At 40.3% G+C, this 17,606-nt stretch overlaps 1 protein-coding gene across 2 annotated transcripts in view; it reads right to left on the bottom strand.

Annotated features, from left to right (window-relative positions):
• The window catches only part of RAB3C (RAB3C, member RAS oncogene family), a 308,656-nt gene that overhangs the window by 138,774 nt on the left and 152,276 nt on the right, over positions 1-17,606 (bottom strand). For both annotated transcript variants that reach the window (XM_049864094.1, XM_049864085.1), the window contains exon 3: positions 17,226-17,344. In XM_049864094.1, the coding sequence (XP_049720051.1) occupies positions 17,226-17,344 (119 nt within the window). The remainder of the gene's footprint in view (positions 1-17,225; positions 17,345-17,606) is intronic.

The raw sequence follows: 17,606 nt of genomic DNA, 5'->3' as shown, positions 1-17,606 counted from the left end.
AGCGACATGGATTTGGAAATGGGTTGAGATTAGAATGGGCTTGTATCAACTCAGAAGAGTTAGCCTTTCTACTCATTTTATAATACACTGACTGAGCGCATATTTACCTGAAAGAACTTGCTGGTGGGCAATTAGAAAATAAGGATCGACGGCATGTATCATAAAATACTAAGTATATCCCTTGAAGTTAGAAAGCAGACTTCATGGAAATCATATGGATGATGGACCTGAAAATACTGGTAAAATTCAAGTAAGTCACTAGTGCATCTGTTCATTTTTAAAACCTAGCATTCTGTTTTTCCAAATAGAATCGTCAACAATCCCACAGACTTGCTCTTTAAGCAACTAACATTAACAATGCCCTCCAGATACCAAGCTTAATATCTAGGACAGGAAATGGGCACTTATCTCAAACTCCTTCCCTGAGGAGTTATAGGTATAATTATTGTCCTTGAAGACAAATCTCCCTTCCCTCCTCAAAAGGCAGGCAACTAATTTCAAAGAAAAGAAGGTATATTATGATAGATAGAAACCAAGGAAATCCTGTTAGAAAATACTGGTACTTGTAATAAATACTGTGACACAAATCTACACATTACAAGCTGCCAGCGAGTATATTTTCAAAGTATAAATGAAGCAGAACAAATAGCAATTACATTTAAATAATACCTTTCAGTCAAGAGGCCAAGTCTTTTATTTAATCTCTATATTCCTTATATAGCCTGACTGGGGTAAAGCTGCAGCTATTGGAATTTAGCTTCTAGCTTTGACATTAGTGTCAATATTTATGGAATATTGCCACTTCCAAGGTATAGTTGAAGTTACTTAGGCACCCATACCACAAAGGCCGTGTGCCTCTGTCTGCTCCCTTACCTCCTTCTCTACATAATCAGCACTTTAGCTGCTAATATGCACTTCAGTCTTCAAGCCATTTGCTATTTCCTTGGTCACAAAGAAAAGACTTTCTGTGACCAGAATATAAGCCCAGGTTTTCCCTTTGTAGTCTGGATAGATACTAGATAAAATAAAATGCTTAAATAAGATATTATTCATTTTAAGGCTACACATTTTTTAACATGTCTGCATTCTTCATAGAGCTACTTTCCATTTTGTGGCCAGGTTATGGAATTCCTTGGAATAGGACAGAGCCAAGTACAGAAAATAAAGGAGGGGCAGGGTGGGCGGCGGGGATGAGAACCCAGAGGCACAAAGTTGAGTTGATTGGAAGCAGAATCAAGAGAAACACTGAACTGAGATCAGGAGGGAAAGGCAGATCTTTTCCATTAGGTTAGATGACATCTCTGGCTCTTTTTAGGTGCCCTGAATTGCGTACCTATTTGTACCAATCCATTTCCCAAATACCCTTCCCCTTCCCCCCGCCAAAAAATACCATTTTTAATACTGGAATGTGCTACAGTGACTAACCAGATAACTTCAAGTCACATTATCTAATACATGAAATAAAACACATTTCTTGTTTACTATTTTTTTTTTTTTTTTTATATCAATCCTACCCACATATCCTTTCAATCTTCCTAGGAAGGTGTGGCTTTGCTATACAAGCACAGATTTGGTGCCTACAATACTATAGGTTAGCTATGAGTCGGAGTCAACTTGATGGCAAAGGGTTTGGTTTGGTTTTTGGTACAATATTTGGGAAATCCTGGTGGAGAAGGGGTTAAGGGTTTGACTGCTAACCAAAAGGTAGGGAGTTCAAATCTACCAGGTGCTCCTTGGAAACCCAATGGGGCAGTTCTACTCTGCCAGAATTGAGAATATTGACTTTTTTCATCAGAATGAGGTGATACTATTCCAGCCCTTACTCATAAATTATTTGGTGAGGACCCACTATGTGCCTGGAGATAATGGAGACAAAAAACGAGTGTCCTACATTTTTCTCTTTCGGTAATTCAGACACCCATTCATTCAATAAATATTTATTAAATACCTACTATGTGCTAGAGAAAGGAGCCCGTGGCACAGTGGTTAAAGCAATGGGCTGCTAACTGAAAGGTCAGCGGTTGGAAACCACCAGCAGCTTTGCAGTAGAAAGATGTGGCGGTCTGCTTCTGTAGAGATTTACAGCCTTAGAAGCTCTGTGGGGTTGCTGTGAGTTGGAATCGACTCCACGGCAGTGGGTTTGGTTTTTGGTTTTATCTTATGTGCTAGGGAGGAGCCCTGGTGTTGCAGTGGTTAAAGCGCTGGGCTGCTAACTAAACGATCGGTCGGCAGTTCAAAACCACCAGCAGCTCTGCAGGAGTAAGATGTGGCAGGCTGCTTCCTTAAAGATCTACAGCCTTAGAAACCCTAAGGGACAGTTCAACTCTGTCCTAGGGGTTGCTATCAGTTAGAATTGACTCGACAGCAGTGAGTTTGGTTTTGATTTGATGTGCTAGGGACTATCTAGGCACAGAGGGTATGTTGTTGTTGTTGTGTGCCCTCTAGTCGATTCCAACTCAGTGAGCCTACAGAACAGAGTAGAACTGCCCCATAGGGTTTCCTAGGCTATAGAGTCGCTATGAGTCGGAATTGACTCAAGGGCAATAGGTTTTGGGTTTTAATTTTTACAAGAGCAGATTGCCAGCTGTTTTCTCCCCCAGGGTGGCTGGGAACTTTGAACTACCAACCTTTCAGTTAGCAGCCAAGCACTTAACCATTGTGCCACCAGGAAGGGCCGAAATCCCTGTTGTACGAAGTTTGCATTCTTGTTAGGGAGATAGCCAATAAACTCAATAAATAAGCAAATTATATGCTATATCAGATGGTGATAAATGTGATGGAAAAACATACAGCAGGGAAAAGGGATAGAGATTACTGAGGACAGCTGCAATATAGAATGGGTAGGGAAAGGACAGTCTTTCTGGGAAGGTGACATGACAGTGAAGACCTGAAGGAGGTGCGGGAGGGAGCCATAAGGATATCTGGGGAAGGGACTTCCAGGCAGTGGGAACAGTGGGTGCAAAGGCCCTGAGATGGAGGCATGCCTGGCATGTTCTAGCAATAGCAAGGAGGCTGGTGTCGCCAGGCTGGGTTGGGGAGGGCAGAGTAACAGAAGGTGAGGTCAGAGAAGTTGAGGCAGTGGATCATTTCAGAGGGTCTTACAGGTTACTGCAAGGACTTGGGCTTTATTCCAGGAGTGGTGGAAGCTGGAAAGTTTGGAGCGGAGGAGTGACATGATGCGATTTACAGTTTGAGAGGCTCACTCCAGCAGCTGTGCTGGGAGGACTCTAGGGCTGGGGCAGTGGTAGAAATACCAAGACCAATTAGGAGCCTCTTGCAATTACCCAGACAAGAGATGATGGGGCGTGGCCAGAGTGGTAGCAGTGGAAATGGTAAGAAGCAGTGGGATTCTGAATTTATTTTGTAATTAGGTCCAAGATACAATGGTACTTTTTGAAGGACTGGATGTGGGGTCTGAGAAAAAGAATGACTCCAAAGTTTTTTTGGTCTGATAAGCTGGAAAGGCGGAGGTGCCATTTACTGAGGTGGGAAAAACCACGGAGGAAATTTTGGCGGGGGTGGTTATTTTGAAGGGGCGATGGTTTAGAAGCCATTTGTCCTCTATACATAAACTTGAGTTTATGCTGGGCTATCTTTACAAGCAAATTGTTTTACGGCCAGCTCAGGCCAGCTTTCAAAAGGTAGTCATTCACATCCAGGGAGAGAGGGACTCCTTGATTGCCAGTGGGAGGTGGTGATGGATCGGGAGTCAGACACCTGCACTCTACACCCATGGATGCCACCTTCAAGCTGTGACAGTACCTACTTTATAGTTGATAGGAACATTGGAAGCAATTAGGAAGCCCGAGAAAAGGCTTAGCAATTAATTGCTCATCATGTCTTAGTTGTTATTATCAGACTAAAATTCTTTCCTATTTAACATGAGGTCACCTTAACTTAAGACCGATACATATTTTTGGAAGGAGGGGGAAAATAAAAAGAGAGAAAAAACCACAGAGGAAGTGAATATTTGAAGGTGAAATTTCATTTCAGTCCCAACACATCTGCAGAGGGACCCTGAAAGTCATAGAAATGAATTATTGAAAACTGGTGGGAAGATGGTGTCAGACTTTTATCCTCAGTCTGGTAGTTTTTAGAAAAACATCAATCTGCTCAACAGATTTCCTGCTTTAAAAAAAGACCTTATATTTATAGTTCCTCATTGTGTCATAAAAAGCAGAATGTAAATAAATAAGGTGGGAGAGGATAAGTCAATACATTCTCCTTCAGGAAACACAGCAGCCTGTGGCCATGCCACGCTCAGAACCGAAAAATGTTCAAAGTGGGGGCTGGGGAAGATTGTAAGTCAAGTTCAAATGCACTAAAAAATGTGTACACACTTGGAGTCACAGTGCTAGATGTCCAGAAAAATCTAGACGACTGGTTCTCATTCAATATACCTGAGGCTGCATTCCAGCTGAGATCCCGTAAACTCTCTGGCCACAACTTACTCGAGAAATTTCAAAAGGAGAGATGTTTTCAGTAGTGATCTTGTGCTTCTATAACTATTTAACCTATTCTGAACCAGTCTCTTTGCCAAATAATTCATTTAATTCCTCACTGGAGGATTCAAAATCCTGTGTGCGAGGATTCAAATCACAGAATACTTGGTTTTCGAAATTTTACTTTCTTAAAATTATGATGCCACTAGATTGCTGTTATTCCCTCTGCAAGTCCATGCCAGTTTTCACCTTAACGAAGTGCAGTTTTAAGCAAATGGGTCTCCGAGCAAATTAGTCTAGTTACCAACCATGATTATACACATTTCACCACATGGACAAATCTGAAGAACACTGTAAGCCTCTTTGCTGCTTCCAGTGTAGTTGTTTTCAACCATTCTAACTTCCTGGGTAATTTAACAAGACACTCCAATTAATTAGGATGACCTCGCTCAGTCTGCACTTTTCATGCAGGTTTCACTCATTCATTCAATAAATACTTATTGAGCAGCCACTAAGTGCCAGGCAGTAGACAAGGCACTGAGGATATAAAGGTGAAGAAGACAAGCATAGTCCTTGTGTTCAGGGAACTTAGACTCCAGAAGGAAAACAGATAACTAAAGGAGCTATTACAATATGTCACAAGAGATGCAGAAGAGGGTGTTCAGAGAGTCACCTTAGAAAAATCTTAGAGGAAATGAGATTTAAAGGGTGGGAAGAAACTAATTTGATAGGGTAGAAGGTGGAGGAATATGGTTTCTTACAGAAGGCTCGTGATGTGCGAAGGTCCACAGGAAGAGAGGCTTGCAGGCATGAGAAGTCCAAGGGACTGAAAGAAGTTCAGAAACTACAAAGAAGTTAACCAGCACAATAATACAACGTCAGCATGTGGTTTCCAAGCATCAGATGCAATATAAGCACTCAAGGCCCTCTTCAGAGTGCCTAACCTCATATTGCCTTCTATCCAGAGCCTGTCAAATGCATAGGATAGAAAAACAATGTTTAGGGAAGGCAGTCTAGGTAGGATGCACTACATCCATTCCCTTGAGTGGTTACCATTTGATCCTTGGGTCATCTGCGACCTGGAGAAGTGTATGTGCTTGGGTTACACTAGCCTAGCCTCTCATAGGGACCTCCATGAAAGATGCTTTTATGTTTTGCCTTCTCTGTTTTCAAAGTGCTATAAAAAGCAGTCTCATGAGGTTTTTTTAGTACCAGTTGTAAAAGTCATTGTTGACATAAACCCAATGTGCCCCAAATAAAAGGCATTTCCATCAGAATTTAGCTCAGTGAAAACTTTCTCTGTCCTGGGAGATTGGTAGTTTTTATTTCATCGTTCCCCCCCCCCTTTTTTTTTTTCCTATAATGAGACCTATATAACATAATATACTGTGTTTACTTTTTTTTAGCCTTGGTTTGCAGGAAGCTCAGAATCAAACTTAATATTAACACAGTAGGAGCCCTAGTGACGCAATGGTTAAGTGCTCAAAGCCATTTAGTAGCTCCCAGGGAGAAAAGATCTGGTGACCTGCTCCCGTAAAGATTACAGCCTAGGAAACCATGTGGGATTGTTCTACTCTGTCCTGGAGGGTCACTATGAGTCAGAATCAACTTGATGGCAAATAACGACAACAACCATGACGAGTCATTTTACCCTTTGGATTTCCATAAGCTTTTAAATCCTCTACCAGCCACCTTCCATGTGCCCCCTCAGACCCTGTCAGACTCACTTCTCTGCAGGACTCTTGTCCGCTTGTTCCATTCCAGCTGCCAACCACCTGTTGTGCTCAACTATATCTGTTAGTAACTTGGAATGGGCACAAGCCAAAAGCACCTCACCTCAGGCCAGACAGCACAGCTCTTACCTCCCACACTGAAGCTTCCCTGTTGTTGCTAAGTAATGAGTCACCCAGGTACATGTAATCTGGAAGTATGGAGGAGTTAAGGCCCCAGAAGTGACCTTTTGACCAATAAAAACAAGAGCTTACGGATAAATTATTTTCCCTTCCTTTGACCAGAGGGTTTGTCCTGAGACATAAGGCATGTTCCTACAAGATGAGTGATCACTTCACACTTGATATTGAGTGGTGTGGTTCGCAGCACACCTGTTTGTGGCTGTTCTCCCTTCCTCACTGCTGTACTGCCTCTTCTTCTCACTCTTGCCTCCCTGGGACTGTACTTCCCAAAAGAGTATCAGCATATAATCTGTTTTCTAGGGAAGAAGGACTAAAACAAATATTGTCTCCTGGTTCTTCAGTCCCTTTCTATTCTTATATTATTAACTATATCATGTGTATTTTTCTGGAGGTTCCAGGGTGGCATAAACAGTTTGTGCTCAACCTGAAGGTTCATGGTTCAAGCCCACCCAGCGGCACCATGAAAGAAAGCCCTAGCGATCTGCTTCTGTCAAGATTGTTGGTGGTGGTGGTGTATGCCGTCAAGTCAATTCCGACTCGTAACAATCCTATATAACAGGGTAGAGCTTCTCCATGGGGTTTCCTAGGTTGTAATCTTCAAGGAAGCAGATCCCCAGGTCTTTGCTCCCAAGGAGCGGCTGGTAGATTTGAACCACTGACCTTTTGGTTAGCAGGCAGGTGCTTAACTAATGTGCTACCAGGGCTGCTTCTGTAAAGAGTCCAGCCAAGAAAACCCCACGGAGAAGTTCTAGTCTGTAACACATGGCGACATCATGAGTCAGAATTGATTTGATGACAATGAGTTACTTTTTATGTATTTTTTGTTTTTAGTTTCTCACATTCATTTTGAAAATTTACAGACTATAAATAAACATGTAAATAAGCTGACGTGAGCTAATTTTGTATTAATTTCACAGAATTGAGGAATTTAGCCAAATTAAAGAGGATATACCCCCACGTGCCTATCAGATTGTCGTACTGTGGGGGCTTGCGTGTTGTTGTGTTGCTGTGATGCTGGAACCTATGCCACTGGTATTCAGATACCAGCAGGGTCACCCATGGAGGATAGGTTTCAGCTGAGCTTCCAGACTTAGACAGACTAGGAAGAAGGATCTACCAGTCTACTTCTGAAAAGCATTAGCCAGTGAAACCTTATGAATACCAGTGGAACACTGACTTACAGTGTCAGAAGATGAGTTCCCCAGGTTGGAAGGCACTCAAAAGATGACTGGGGAACAGCTGCCTCCTTAAAGTAGAGTCGACCTTAATGATGTGGATGGAGTAAAGCTTTCAGGACCTTCATTAGCTGATGTGGCACAACTCAAAATCAGAACAAACAGCTGCAAACATCCATTAATAATCAGAACCTGGACTGTATGAAGTATAATCTAGGAAAATTGGAAATCATCAAAAATGAAATGTAACGCATAAACATCGATATCCTAGGCATTAGGGAACTGAAATGGACTGGTATTGGCCATTTTTGAATCAGAAAATCATCTAGTCTACTATGCTGGGAATGACAACACGAAGAGGAATGGTGTTGCATTCATCATCAAAAAGAACATTTCAAGACCTATTCTGAAGTACAATGCTGTCAGTGATAGGATAATATCCACACACCTACAAGGAAGACCAGTTAATACGACTATAATTCAAATTTACGCACCAACCACTAGGGCTAAAGATGAAGAAAAAGATTTTTATCAGCTGCTGCAGTCTGAAATTGATCGAACATGCAATCAAGATGCATTGATAATTACTGGCGATTGGAATGCAAAAATCAGAAACAAAGAAGAAGGATCAGTAGTTGGAAAATATGGCCTTGGTGATAGAAATGATGCTGGAGATCGAATGATAGAATTTTGCAAGACCAACGACTTCTTCATTGCAAATACCTTCTTTCACCAACATAAACAGAGACTATATACACATAGACCTCACCAGATGGAACACACAGAAATCAAATTGACTACATCTGTGGAACGAGATGATGGAAAAGCTCAATATCATCAGTCAGAACAAGGCCAGGGGCCGACTGTGGAACAGACCATCAATTGCTTATATGCAAATTCAAGCTGAAACTGAAGAAAATCAGAGCAAGTCCATGAGAGCCAAAATATGACCTTGAGTACATCCCACCTGAATTTAGAGACTATCTGAAGAATAGATTTGACACATTGAACACTAGTGACTGAAGACCAGACGAGTTGTGGAATGACATCAAGGACATTGTACATGAAGAAAGCAAGAGGTCACTGAAAAGACAGGAAAGAAAGACCAAGATGGATGTCAGAGTAGACTCTGAAACTTGCTCTTGAACGTTGAGCAGCTAAAGGAAAAGGAAGAATTGATGAAGCAAAAGAACTGAACAGAGGATTTCAAAGGGCATCTTGAGAAGACAAAGTATTATAATGGCATATGCAAAGAGCTAGAGATGGAAAACCAAAAGGGAAGAACATGCTCTGCATTTCTCAAGCTGAAAGAACTGAAGAAAAAATTCAAGCCTCGAGTTGCAATAGTGAAGGATTCTATGGGGAAAATATTAAACGATGCAGGAAGCATCAAAAGAAGAAGGAAGGAATACACAGAGTCATTATACCAAAAAGAATTAGTCGATGTTCAACCACTTCAAGTGGTGGCATATGATCAGGAACCGATGGTACTGAAGGAAGAAGTCCAAGCTGCTCTGAAGGCACTGGCGAAAAACAAGGCTCCAGGAATTGATGGAATATCAATTGAGATGTTTCAACAAACAGATGCAGTGCTGGAGGTGCTCACTCGTCTATGCCAAGAAATATGGAAGACAGCTTCCTGGCCAACTGACGGAAAGAGATCCATTTTTATGCCTATTCCCAAGAAAGGTGATCCAACCAAATGTGGAAATTATAGAACAATATCATTAATATCACACACAAGCAAAATTTTGCTGAAGATCATTCAAAAACGGCTGCAGCAGTATATCGACAGGGAACTGCCAGAAATTCAGGCCGGTTTCAGAAGAGGACGTGGAACCAGGGATATCATTGCTGATGTCAGATGGATCCTGGCTGAAAGCAGAGGATACCAGAAAGATGTTTACCTGTGTTTTATTGACTATGCAAAGACATTTGACTGTGTGGATCATAACAAATTATGGATAACACTGTGACGAATGGGAATTCCAGAACACTTAATTGTGCTCATGAGGAGCCTTTACATAGGTCAAGAGGTGGTTCTTCGGATAGAACAAGGGGATATTGATTGGTTTAAAGTCAGGAAAGGTATGTGCCAGGGTTGTATTCTTTCACCATACCTATTCAATCTGTATGCTGAGCAAATAATACAAGAAGCTGGACTGTATAAAGAAGAACAGGGCATCAGGATTGGAGGAAGACTCGTTAATGACCCACATTATGCAGATGACACAACCTTACTTGTTGAAAGTGAAGTGGACTGGAAGCACTTACTAATGAAGATCAAAGATCACAGCCTTCAGTATGGACTGCACCTCAACATAAGGAAAACAAAAATCCTCACAACTGGATCAATGAGCAACATCAGGATAAAGGGAGAAATGATTGAAATTGCCAAGGATTTCATTTTACTTGGATCCACAATCAACAGCCATGGAAGCAGCAGTCAAGAAATCAAAAGATGCATTGCATTGGGTAAATCTGCTGCAAAGGACCTCTTTAAAGTGTTGAAGAGCAGAGATGTCACCTTGAAGACTCAGGTGCGCCTGACCCAAGCCATGGTATTTTCAATCACACCATATGCATGTGAAAGCTGGAAAATGAATACGGAAGACCCAAGAAGAATTGATGCCTTTGAATTGTGGTGTTGGTGAAGAATATTGAATATACCACGGACTGCCAAGAGAATGAACAAATCTGTCTTAGAAGTACAACCAGAATGCTCCTTAGAGGCAAGGATGGCGAGACTGTGTCTTACATACTTTGGGCATGCTGTCAGGAGGGATCAGTCTCTGGAGAAGTACATCATGCTTGGCAGAGTACAGGGTCAGCAGAAAAGAGGAAGACCTTCAATGAGGTGGATTGACACAGTGGCTGCAACAATGAGCTCAAGCATAACAATGATTGTAAGGATGGCTCAGGACCGGGCAGTGTTTCATTCTGTTGTTCATAGGGTCACTATGAGTTTGAACCAACTCGACAGCACCTAACAACAACAACAACAAAGAGGATATGTTCATTTAATTTAATTCCTCAAATAAAATTCTGTTAGAAAATTCAAAGCCTAGTTTACTCTGTTTTTTAAAAAAGGGGTAGCCTCTATTTCCTCAAAGCAATCCATTCGCTTGTGGCTATTATCTCTGAAGGAGTCCCCTGTGTGGTACAAATGCTTAATGTGCTCTAATGCTAATGGAAAGGTTGGAGGTTTAAGTCTACCCAGAAGTGCCTCAGAAGAAAGGCCTGTCAATCTACTTCCCAAAAAATCAGCTATTGAAAACCTATGAAGCACAACTCTACTCTGACACAGGTGAGTTGGAATTGACTCAACTGGTATACTCTCAAAATCTCCATGCCTTGAGAGTAGTTAAATTTCAAGAAATGTAATACTTAACCTAAATCTCTCTGTAGTTAATTTAAAGAATTTTCCTGAGATTACAGTCAGAAAGAATGATTTTATCTTTTTGTATAATTAAAGTACATTTTGTTATGAAGAATATTTGAAATTTTAGTTGTAGGCTAGTTTTGATTAATTTTTCTTTTTACTACATATATCTTTCCATTTTGTTTTCTCTAACTTTCAGATAAGCACCTGGAGACCTGTAATTTAAAGAATGTGTTCTTTCATGCTTTTTTCTCTCAGAATACCTTATATCCAGTAGTAGGGTGTCATCACTGACTATCAGCAAGCTCCCCACCCGCAACCCCACACAATAATGCTGTATATGTGAAGCAACTTCGACTTGCTGAACTGGATTTTCCCAACAGGTGTTCTCTTACTATGTAATTCTGTTCTTATCCCTTAAGCATTTCCCAAGTTTTTGATGGAACATTTTGTACACTTTTATTCAATTAAAAGTATTTTATAAAATACCCGTGTTATGCTAGTTATTATGTTAACTAGGGGATACAAACAAGTAAGATACAGTCTTTCCCTGAAAGTAGTTTATAATATAGTAGGGGCTTAAGAGAAGTATAACTTAACAATAAAAAGCTAAATATATTTAGTACCATAGCAGCAATGTATACACAAGCTTAAATCTTTGGTTGAGAGAAAGAATAGAACCACTGATTCCTGACTATGTCAGTCTGAAGTAATTTCTATATTTTCTATCGGGAAATCAAGGAAGGATGTGACCCTCTATGGTTCCTTGGATCACCCATTCAAAACGTATATTGAATTGCACTGTATTTGGTACTGATTCGGTACTTCAGAAAAAGATCAACAAACTCATAGTCTAACAGAAATAACAAAAGAATCAGTGTGGTGGTTAAGATTGGGTGTCAAATTGGCTAGGCCATGATTCTCAGTGTTTTGGCAGTCGTGTAATGTTGTGATCACTTTCCTGTTAAGATTTGATATGTGATCGCCCCCACGATGGGTTCTGTTGTGAGTAGTCAGTCAGTTTCCTTGGGTGTGTGACCTGCATCCAAATGTAAGTGGATGTTCTGGCTTTTACCTGCTCTGGAATCCTGCAGCTGGCTCCTGTTCGTCTGACCTCTAGTTCTTGGGGCTTGAGCTTGCACCCTACCTGCAGTCTTGGGATTTGTCGATCTTCACAGCCTGTGAGCAACAGCCCTGCTCTCCAATCTGCTGATCTTGAGTTTACCAGTCCCTGCAGCTACAGAATCAGGAGAAGCTTTTCTGTTTTGCCTGCTGATCTTGGAATTCATTGATCTTCACAGCCCATGAGTGAGAGCCCTGTTCTCCCACCTGCCGAACTTGGGTTCAGTAGCCACCGTGGCTACATGAATCAGAAGAAGCCTTTATGCAGATCAACAGACTTGACGTTCTAGCACCTACAACCACATGAGCTATTTCCTTGATATAAATCTCTCTATATATTTACATGCTTTACTGGTTTTGCTTCTCTAGAGAACCCAGCCTAAGATAGTCCATTATGTTCTTTATGGCAGGATGGATGTAGAGATGAGAGATTGGGGTGGGTAGGAGAAGGGTAGAGATGTCTCAAAAAGTTCCATGGAAGAGTTGACATTTGAATTGGGCTTGAAGAGTGAATTTATGCAGATAACAGGAAGGTGTTCTAGGCAGAGGTATCAAAAGGTCAGAAATTTTATAAATTGGGAAAAATTATGTCTGAATGAAACATGGAAGAAAATGGTACGAGATGATATTAGTGAAAAGATATATGGAGGCTATAATGTCCACCGTATTAGAGAATTTGGATTTCATTCTAAATCAGCAGTCTGAACCAGAAACAGGCTTCAGATTCCTTTGTATATTTGAGCTTTCAAATATACATATGTCCCTAACAGTTTATAAAGAAAATGTTCTATATTCTACTTTGGCGAGTAGTGTCTAGGATATTAAAAGCTTGTGAGCAGCCATCTAAGATACTCCACTGGTCTCACCCCATCTGGAGCACAGGAGAATGAAGAAAACTAAACACACAAGGGAAAGATTAGTCCAAAAGACTAATGGACCACAAGTACCGTAGCCTCCTTCACACGGAGTCCAGCACAACTCAATGGTGCCTGGCTACTATTACCAACTGCTCTGACAAGGCTCACAATAGAGAGTCCTTGACAGAGCTGGAGAAAAATGTAGAACAAAATTCTAACTCACACACACACAGACCACACACACACACACACACACACACACAGATCAGACTTACTGGTCTGACAGAGACTGGAGAAACCCTGAGAGTATGGCCCCTGGACACCCTTATATCTCAGTAATGAAGTCACTCCTGAGGTTCACCCTTCAGCCAAAGATTAGATAGGCCCATAAAACAAAATGAAGCTAAATGAGCACACCAGCCCAGGGGCAAGGATGAGAAGGCAGGAGGGGATAGGAAAGCTGGTAATGGGGAACCAAAGATCGAGAAGGGGAGAGTGTCAACAAGTTGTAGGATGGCAACCAACATCACAAAACAATGTGTATTAATTGTTTAATGAGAAACTAGTTTGTTCTGGAAACCTTCATCTAAAGTACAATAAAAAATAAAAATAAAACAAATACATGTTATGTCCAAATTTATCACTGGAGATTTTGATTTAGCAGGTCCAGAGTGGGGTTTGGGCATCTACACATTGTTAATGCTCCACAGGTGATTCAGGTGTGCTCTCAAATCATTACTGTAGGTAATACATGACTCTCACGTTAAAAATAAAACCTTTAATAACATTCGATGGTAATAAGATTCTATGGTAATAAGATGTTATTAAAGGTTTTATTTTTAACGTGAGAGTCATGTTCAAGTTTATTTTGAAAGATAGCTCTGATGGCAGTATGATGGATGATCTGGAAAGAATGAGACCTGAACATAAGAAGACAAGATAGAAGGTTCCTAAAATGGAAGTGAGCTAATGACAGTCTAGATTAAGGCAGTGGCAATAGGGACAAAGGACAGGAATAGATTTGAGAGACAATTAGAAAGTCAAAATGGTTGGACTTGATAGTCAATGAGATGTGATGGGTAAAGAGGGAGAAATCAAACATAATTCTCAGATTTCTATGTCAGATAACCGAGTGTTAGTGGATTCATTAACTGAGATAGTAAATGCTGGAACAGGTACTAAACACAATGTCTAGAAAATTTACTCTCAAAGAGTAAAAAAAAAATAGGTGTTCAAAAATATTTGTTGAATGAATAAAAGAACCTACTAAGCCAATTGAGGATGAAAAAATCAGCAAGAATTAGTTTATAAGCTGGACTTTGTAGGTTTTTGACAGATCTATACAGTTGAGGGGTGTGTAGAAAGTTGTGAAAGAAGATATGCAAAGCAGAGGGAACCACAAAAGAAACAAAAAACAAAATTTGAAAAATATAGGCTGGGTTCTAGAAACAGTGAATAGTCCAGTTTCATTCTAGAATGGCAAGGGAGATAAGCTTCAAAAGATGTAGTGGGGCCATAATGTGGTGTGTCTAAAACTCAAGCTGAGTAAATTTTAATTAATTCAGGAGGCAATGGTGAGTCATGGGAGGCTTTTGAGTCAGGGTGTTCTGTGATCCTTAGAGTCATGTTCTTTTGGAAGATTCTTATGGCATCGGTGGGTAGGATAGAATGGGACAGGAAGAGGTCTACAGGGATAAAAATTAGTTGAAAGATTACAGTGAGGGCAGAGGCAAAAGATCATAAACTGAACAAGGATGGCCACAGAAGGCATGGAAAGGAAGGAACAGATTCACAGGATATTCAGAAAAAAACTAATATGCAAGATCAGGACCCAGATTGGCATGCTGGAAGTTAGCACTGGACTTGGGGTGGACCCTGGGTGATGTACAGCAATGAGGCTTCAATGAACAGAAATAATGATGCTAGGGTGGTAAGCAGCTTCTGGTGATGATAATTGATTCTGAAGTGTGAGTAGGGTGTCCAGGTGGAGAAATATTTTGGGTACTTGGAAAGGCAACACGGCAGTTTAGAAGACAGATTGGGGGCCAAAAATTTAAATTTGGTAGCCATCTGGATATAAGTGATAAATGAAGCTGTATAAGAGGATACAATTGCCAAGGAAACAAAGAATAAGCCCACGAAAAAAAGTCACAGGGGCACAGTTGCTTTTGGTGGGTAGTGGTGGTCGCGGGGAGAGGGTAGTGAGATCTAGAATGGAGAAAGAGGAACTGTCAGAAAGAGAAAAAAATAATCTGGAAAATGTAGCCTTTCAGGAGACATAAAATAGAGCTTCAAAAGGAAGAGCAGATAAAGTCAAATAGTTACAGGATTTGAGGAGGAGGAAGAAGACTGAGAAAGAGGAGGTGGTCCTGTTGACATGTGAGGAAGCATTGGTGGGGTGGAAGCCAGACTGACGGGGTTATAGAGGAAAGGCGTGGAGGAAGGCACAAGAAAGCCGAACTTTTCCAATGACTTTTGAAGCTAGACTCAGGGATACTGACAGCATGGGTCCTGGCGTTGTTGCCATTTGATTTTAATGAGCTCAGTGCATTCTTCAGTGTAATCTCATTAGTCAATTAATTGAAGTAGCAGGGCAAGAAGAACTACGGGTACAAAGAGCATTTGACACCCTGAAAGTCTGGAACCTCATTCATGAACATGTCCTGCCTAGGAACACTGGGTCCCATTATTTCCTGAAATGGTGAAGGTTAAAATTACCATTTTACTGGCCAACACATGTGTCGAAGCTATGTGTGACAATTAGCTAGCTATCACAACACTATTAACTGAAAAAACTTTTTTTTGTCACTAATTTGAAATCCACTTTTATCAAAAATTAAATCTTCATATGCATTTGTGTCTGTTTCTGGACTCTATTTCACTCTATTTCTATCAAACCTTCTGGTATTGGGATTCTTGAATTTACAAATTGCTAAGAACTGACATTTTGATAATATTGCATCTTCTAAAGAGAAGGGTACTTAAACCTCCTTTTATGTCCTTCAATGAAAGATAGTTTTGTGTTTTTTTTTCCATATAGGCCCTAAATCTTTTCAGTTTATAACTACATATTTCCCTTTGGAGTTACTATCGTAAACAGTATTTCTTGCATCGTGTGTATGTGTGTATATATGAGGAAAATGTAGGTGTCTTCCCAGATGAACAATTAAAATGAAAAAGAATCTAAAGCTAATTGAAGTTTCTATAGCATCTGCCCCTCAGTAAGGTGATAGACATGTAACAAAAAATCATTTTGGATAATACTATCATGGAAAACAGATTAAAAAAAAAAAAAAAAGAATGATCTGTGCTTCACCTGGGTGTTCTAATTTTCCCTTACACAGACGAGGGGTGACTGCCTGTTTCAGTATTTGGAGTTAAAATGTGGTGTGTGTTCAGTACTCGTCACTATTTTCCATCCACATGAGTGGGATTTCGTTTTCCTCCTAATGTCACACAAAGCTGTAGTTAGACTCTAGGACATTCTACAGAAAAACAGCCCACTTCAGCCTCACCGCTTTACTTCATTACCGTCAAATCTCCACTGTCTCTTCCCAAGTCACTGATGGGGAAGGAGGAAGAAAGCTGCAGTCATCAGAAAGTTGTAGTGATCTGTCCCCTGCAGTCACACTGATAATGTACAGATTTATCTTCAGATGGTCTCACGTAGCATGAGTCAGGAAGGGTTTTGGTTTTATCTTTTCCTTCATCCCACTCCTTTGAAGTTTTTCATTTTGAAGAACCTATTTAGCAACTCTTTTAGACCAGGAGCCAACAAACTTTCTGTAAAGGGTCAGATAGTAAATATTTTGGGCCTTGCAGGCCGTATGGTCTCTGTTGCAATGACTCATTTCTGCCACTGTAGGGTGTCAGCAATGTAGACAATAAACAAAAGAACCCACCTGTGTTCTAATAAAACTTTATTTATAAAAACTGGTAGTGGGCTGAATTTGGCCTGCAGGTCGGATTTGGCCCACAGGCTGTAGTTTGTTGATGTCCGTTCTAGACTAGTAAATTTTCAAACCATTCATCATTTGCATTTAAAAAAAAAAAATCAAAAGCAAGGTACTACTCTCCATGGAACTAAGGATGACAGAATGCAAAGCATTAGAACTGAAAAAATGTAGAAAAAAAACACCAAAACGATTTGTCATCAATCATTACATAATGGTTCCAAGCATAACTTGATTTGTTTGTTTTATAAATGACAAACAGGACTGTAGAGTATAATAAAAATATATGTTGTGCTGCAATATGGTAATTGCTTTAGGGAAGAAGAAAGAGTTGAATGAAAATGATCATTATTAGTAATGGAAGTATTTGTTCTTACTTACCAATCCTGTACTGCATTGAAGGATTCTTCATTTGTGATGTCATACATTAAAATAAAGCCCATGGCCCCACGATAATAGGCTGTGGTGATAGTCCTGTATCTTTCCTGGCCTGCTGTGTCCTAAAAAATAACAACAGTAATAATTTCTCAAAAATAAGGCAAAACATCTTTTGCAGAGTGATACATGATTCTGAAAATCCATAGCACAAATTCTAAAATGTATTTGCAAAATATAACTACATATTTCTTTTATATTTTTTAGTCTTGTTTTTCCTAATGATTTTCATAGGGTGGCTCTGCAATATTCTGAAAAATTCTTTTTTTGGCAAAGATCTAGCGCAAATACTTTATACTTACGTTCACTCCTATTAAGTAGCATCTG

The sequence above is a fragment of the Elephas maximus genome, chromosome 2, assembly GCF_024166365.1.
Source record: "Elephas maximus indicus isolate mEleMax1 chromosome 2, mEleMax1 primary haplotype, whole genome shotgun sequence".
NCBI lineage: Eukaryota > Metazoa > Chordata > Mammalia > Proboscidea > Elephantidae > Elephas > Elephas maximus.
This window is presented reverse-complemented; position numbering and strand designations above follow the sequence as displayed.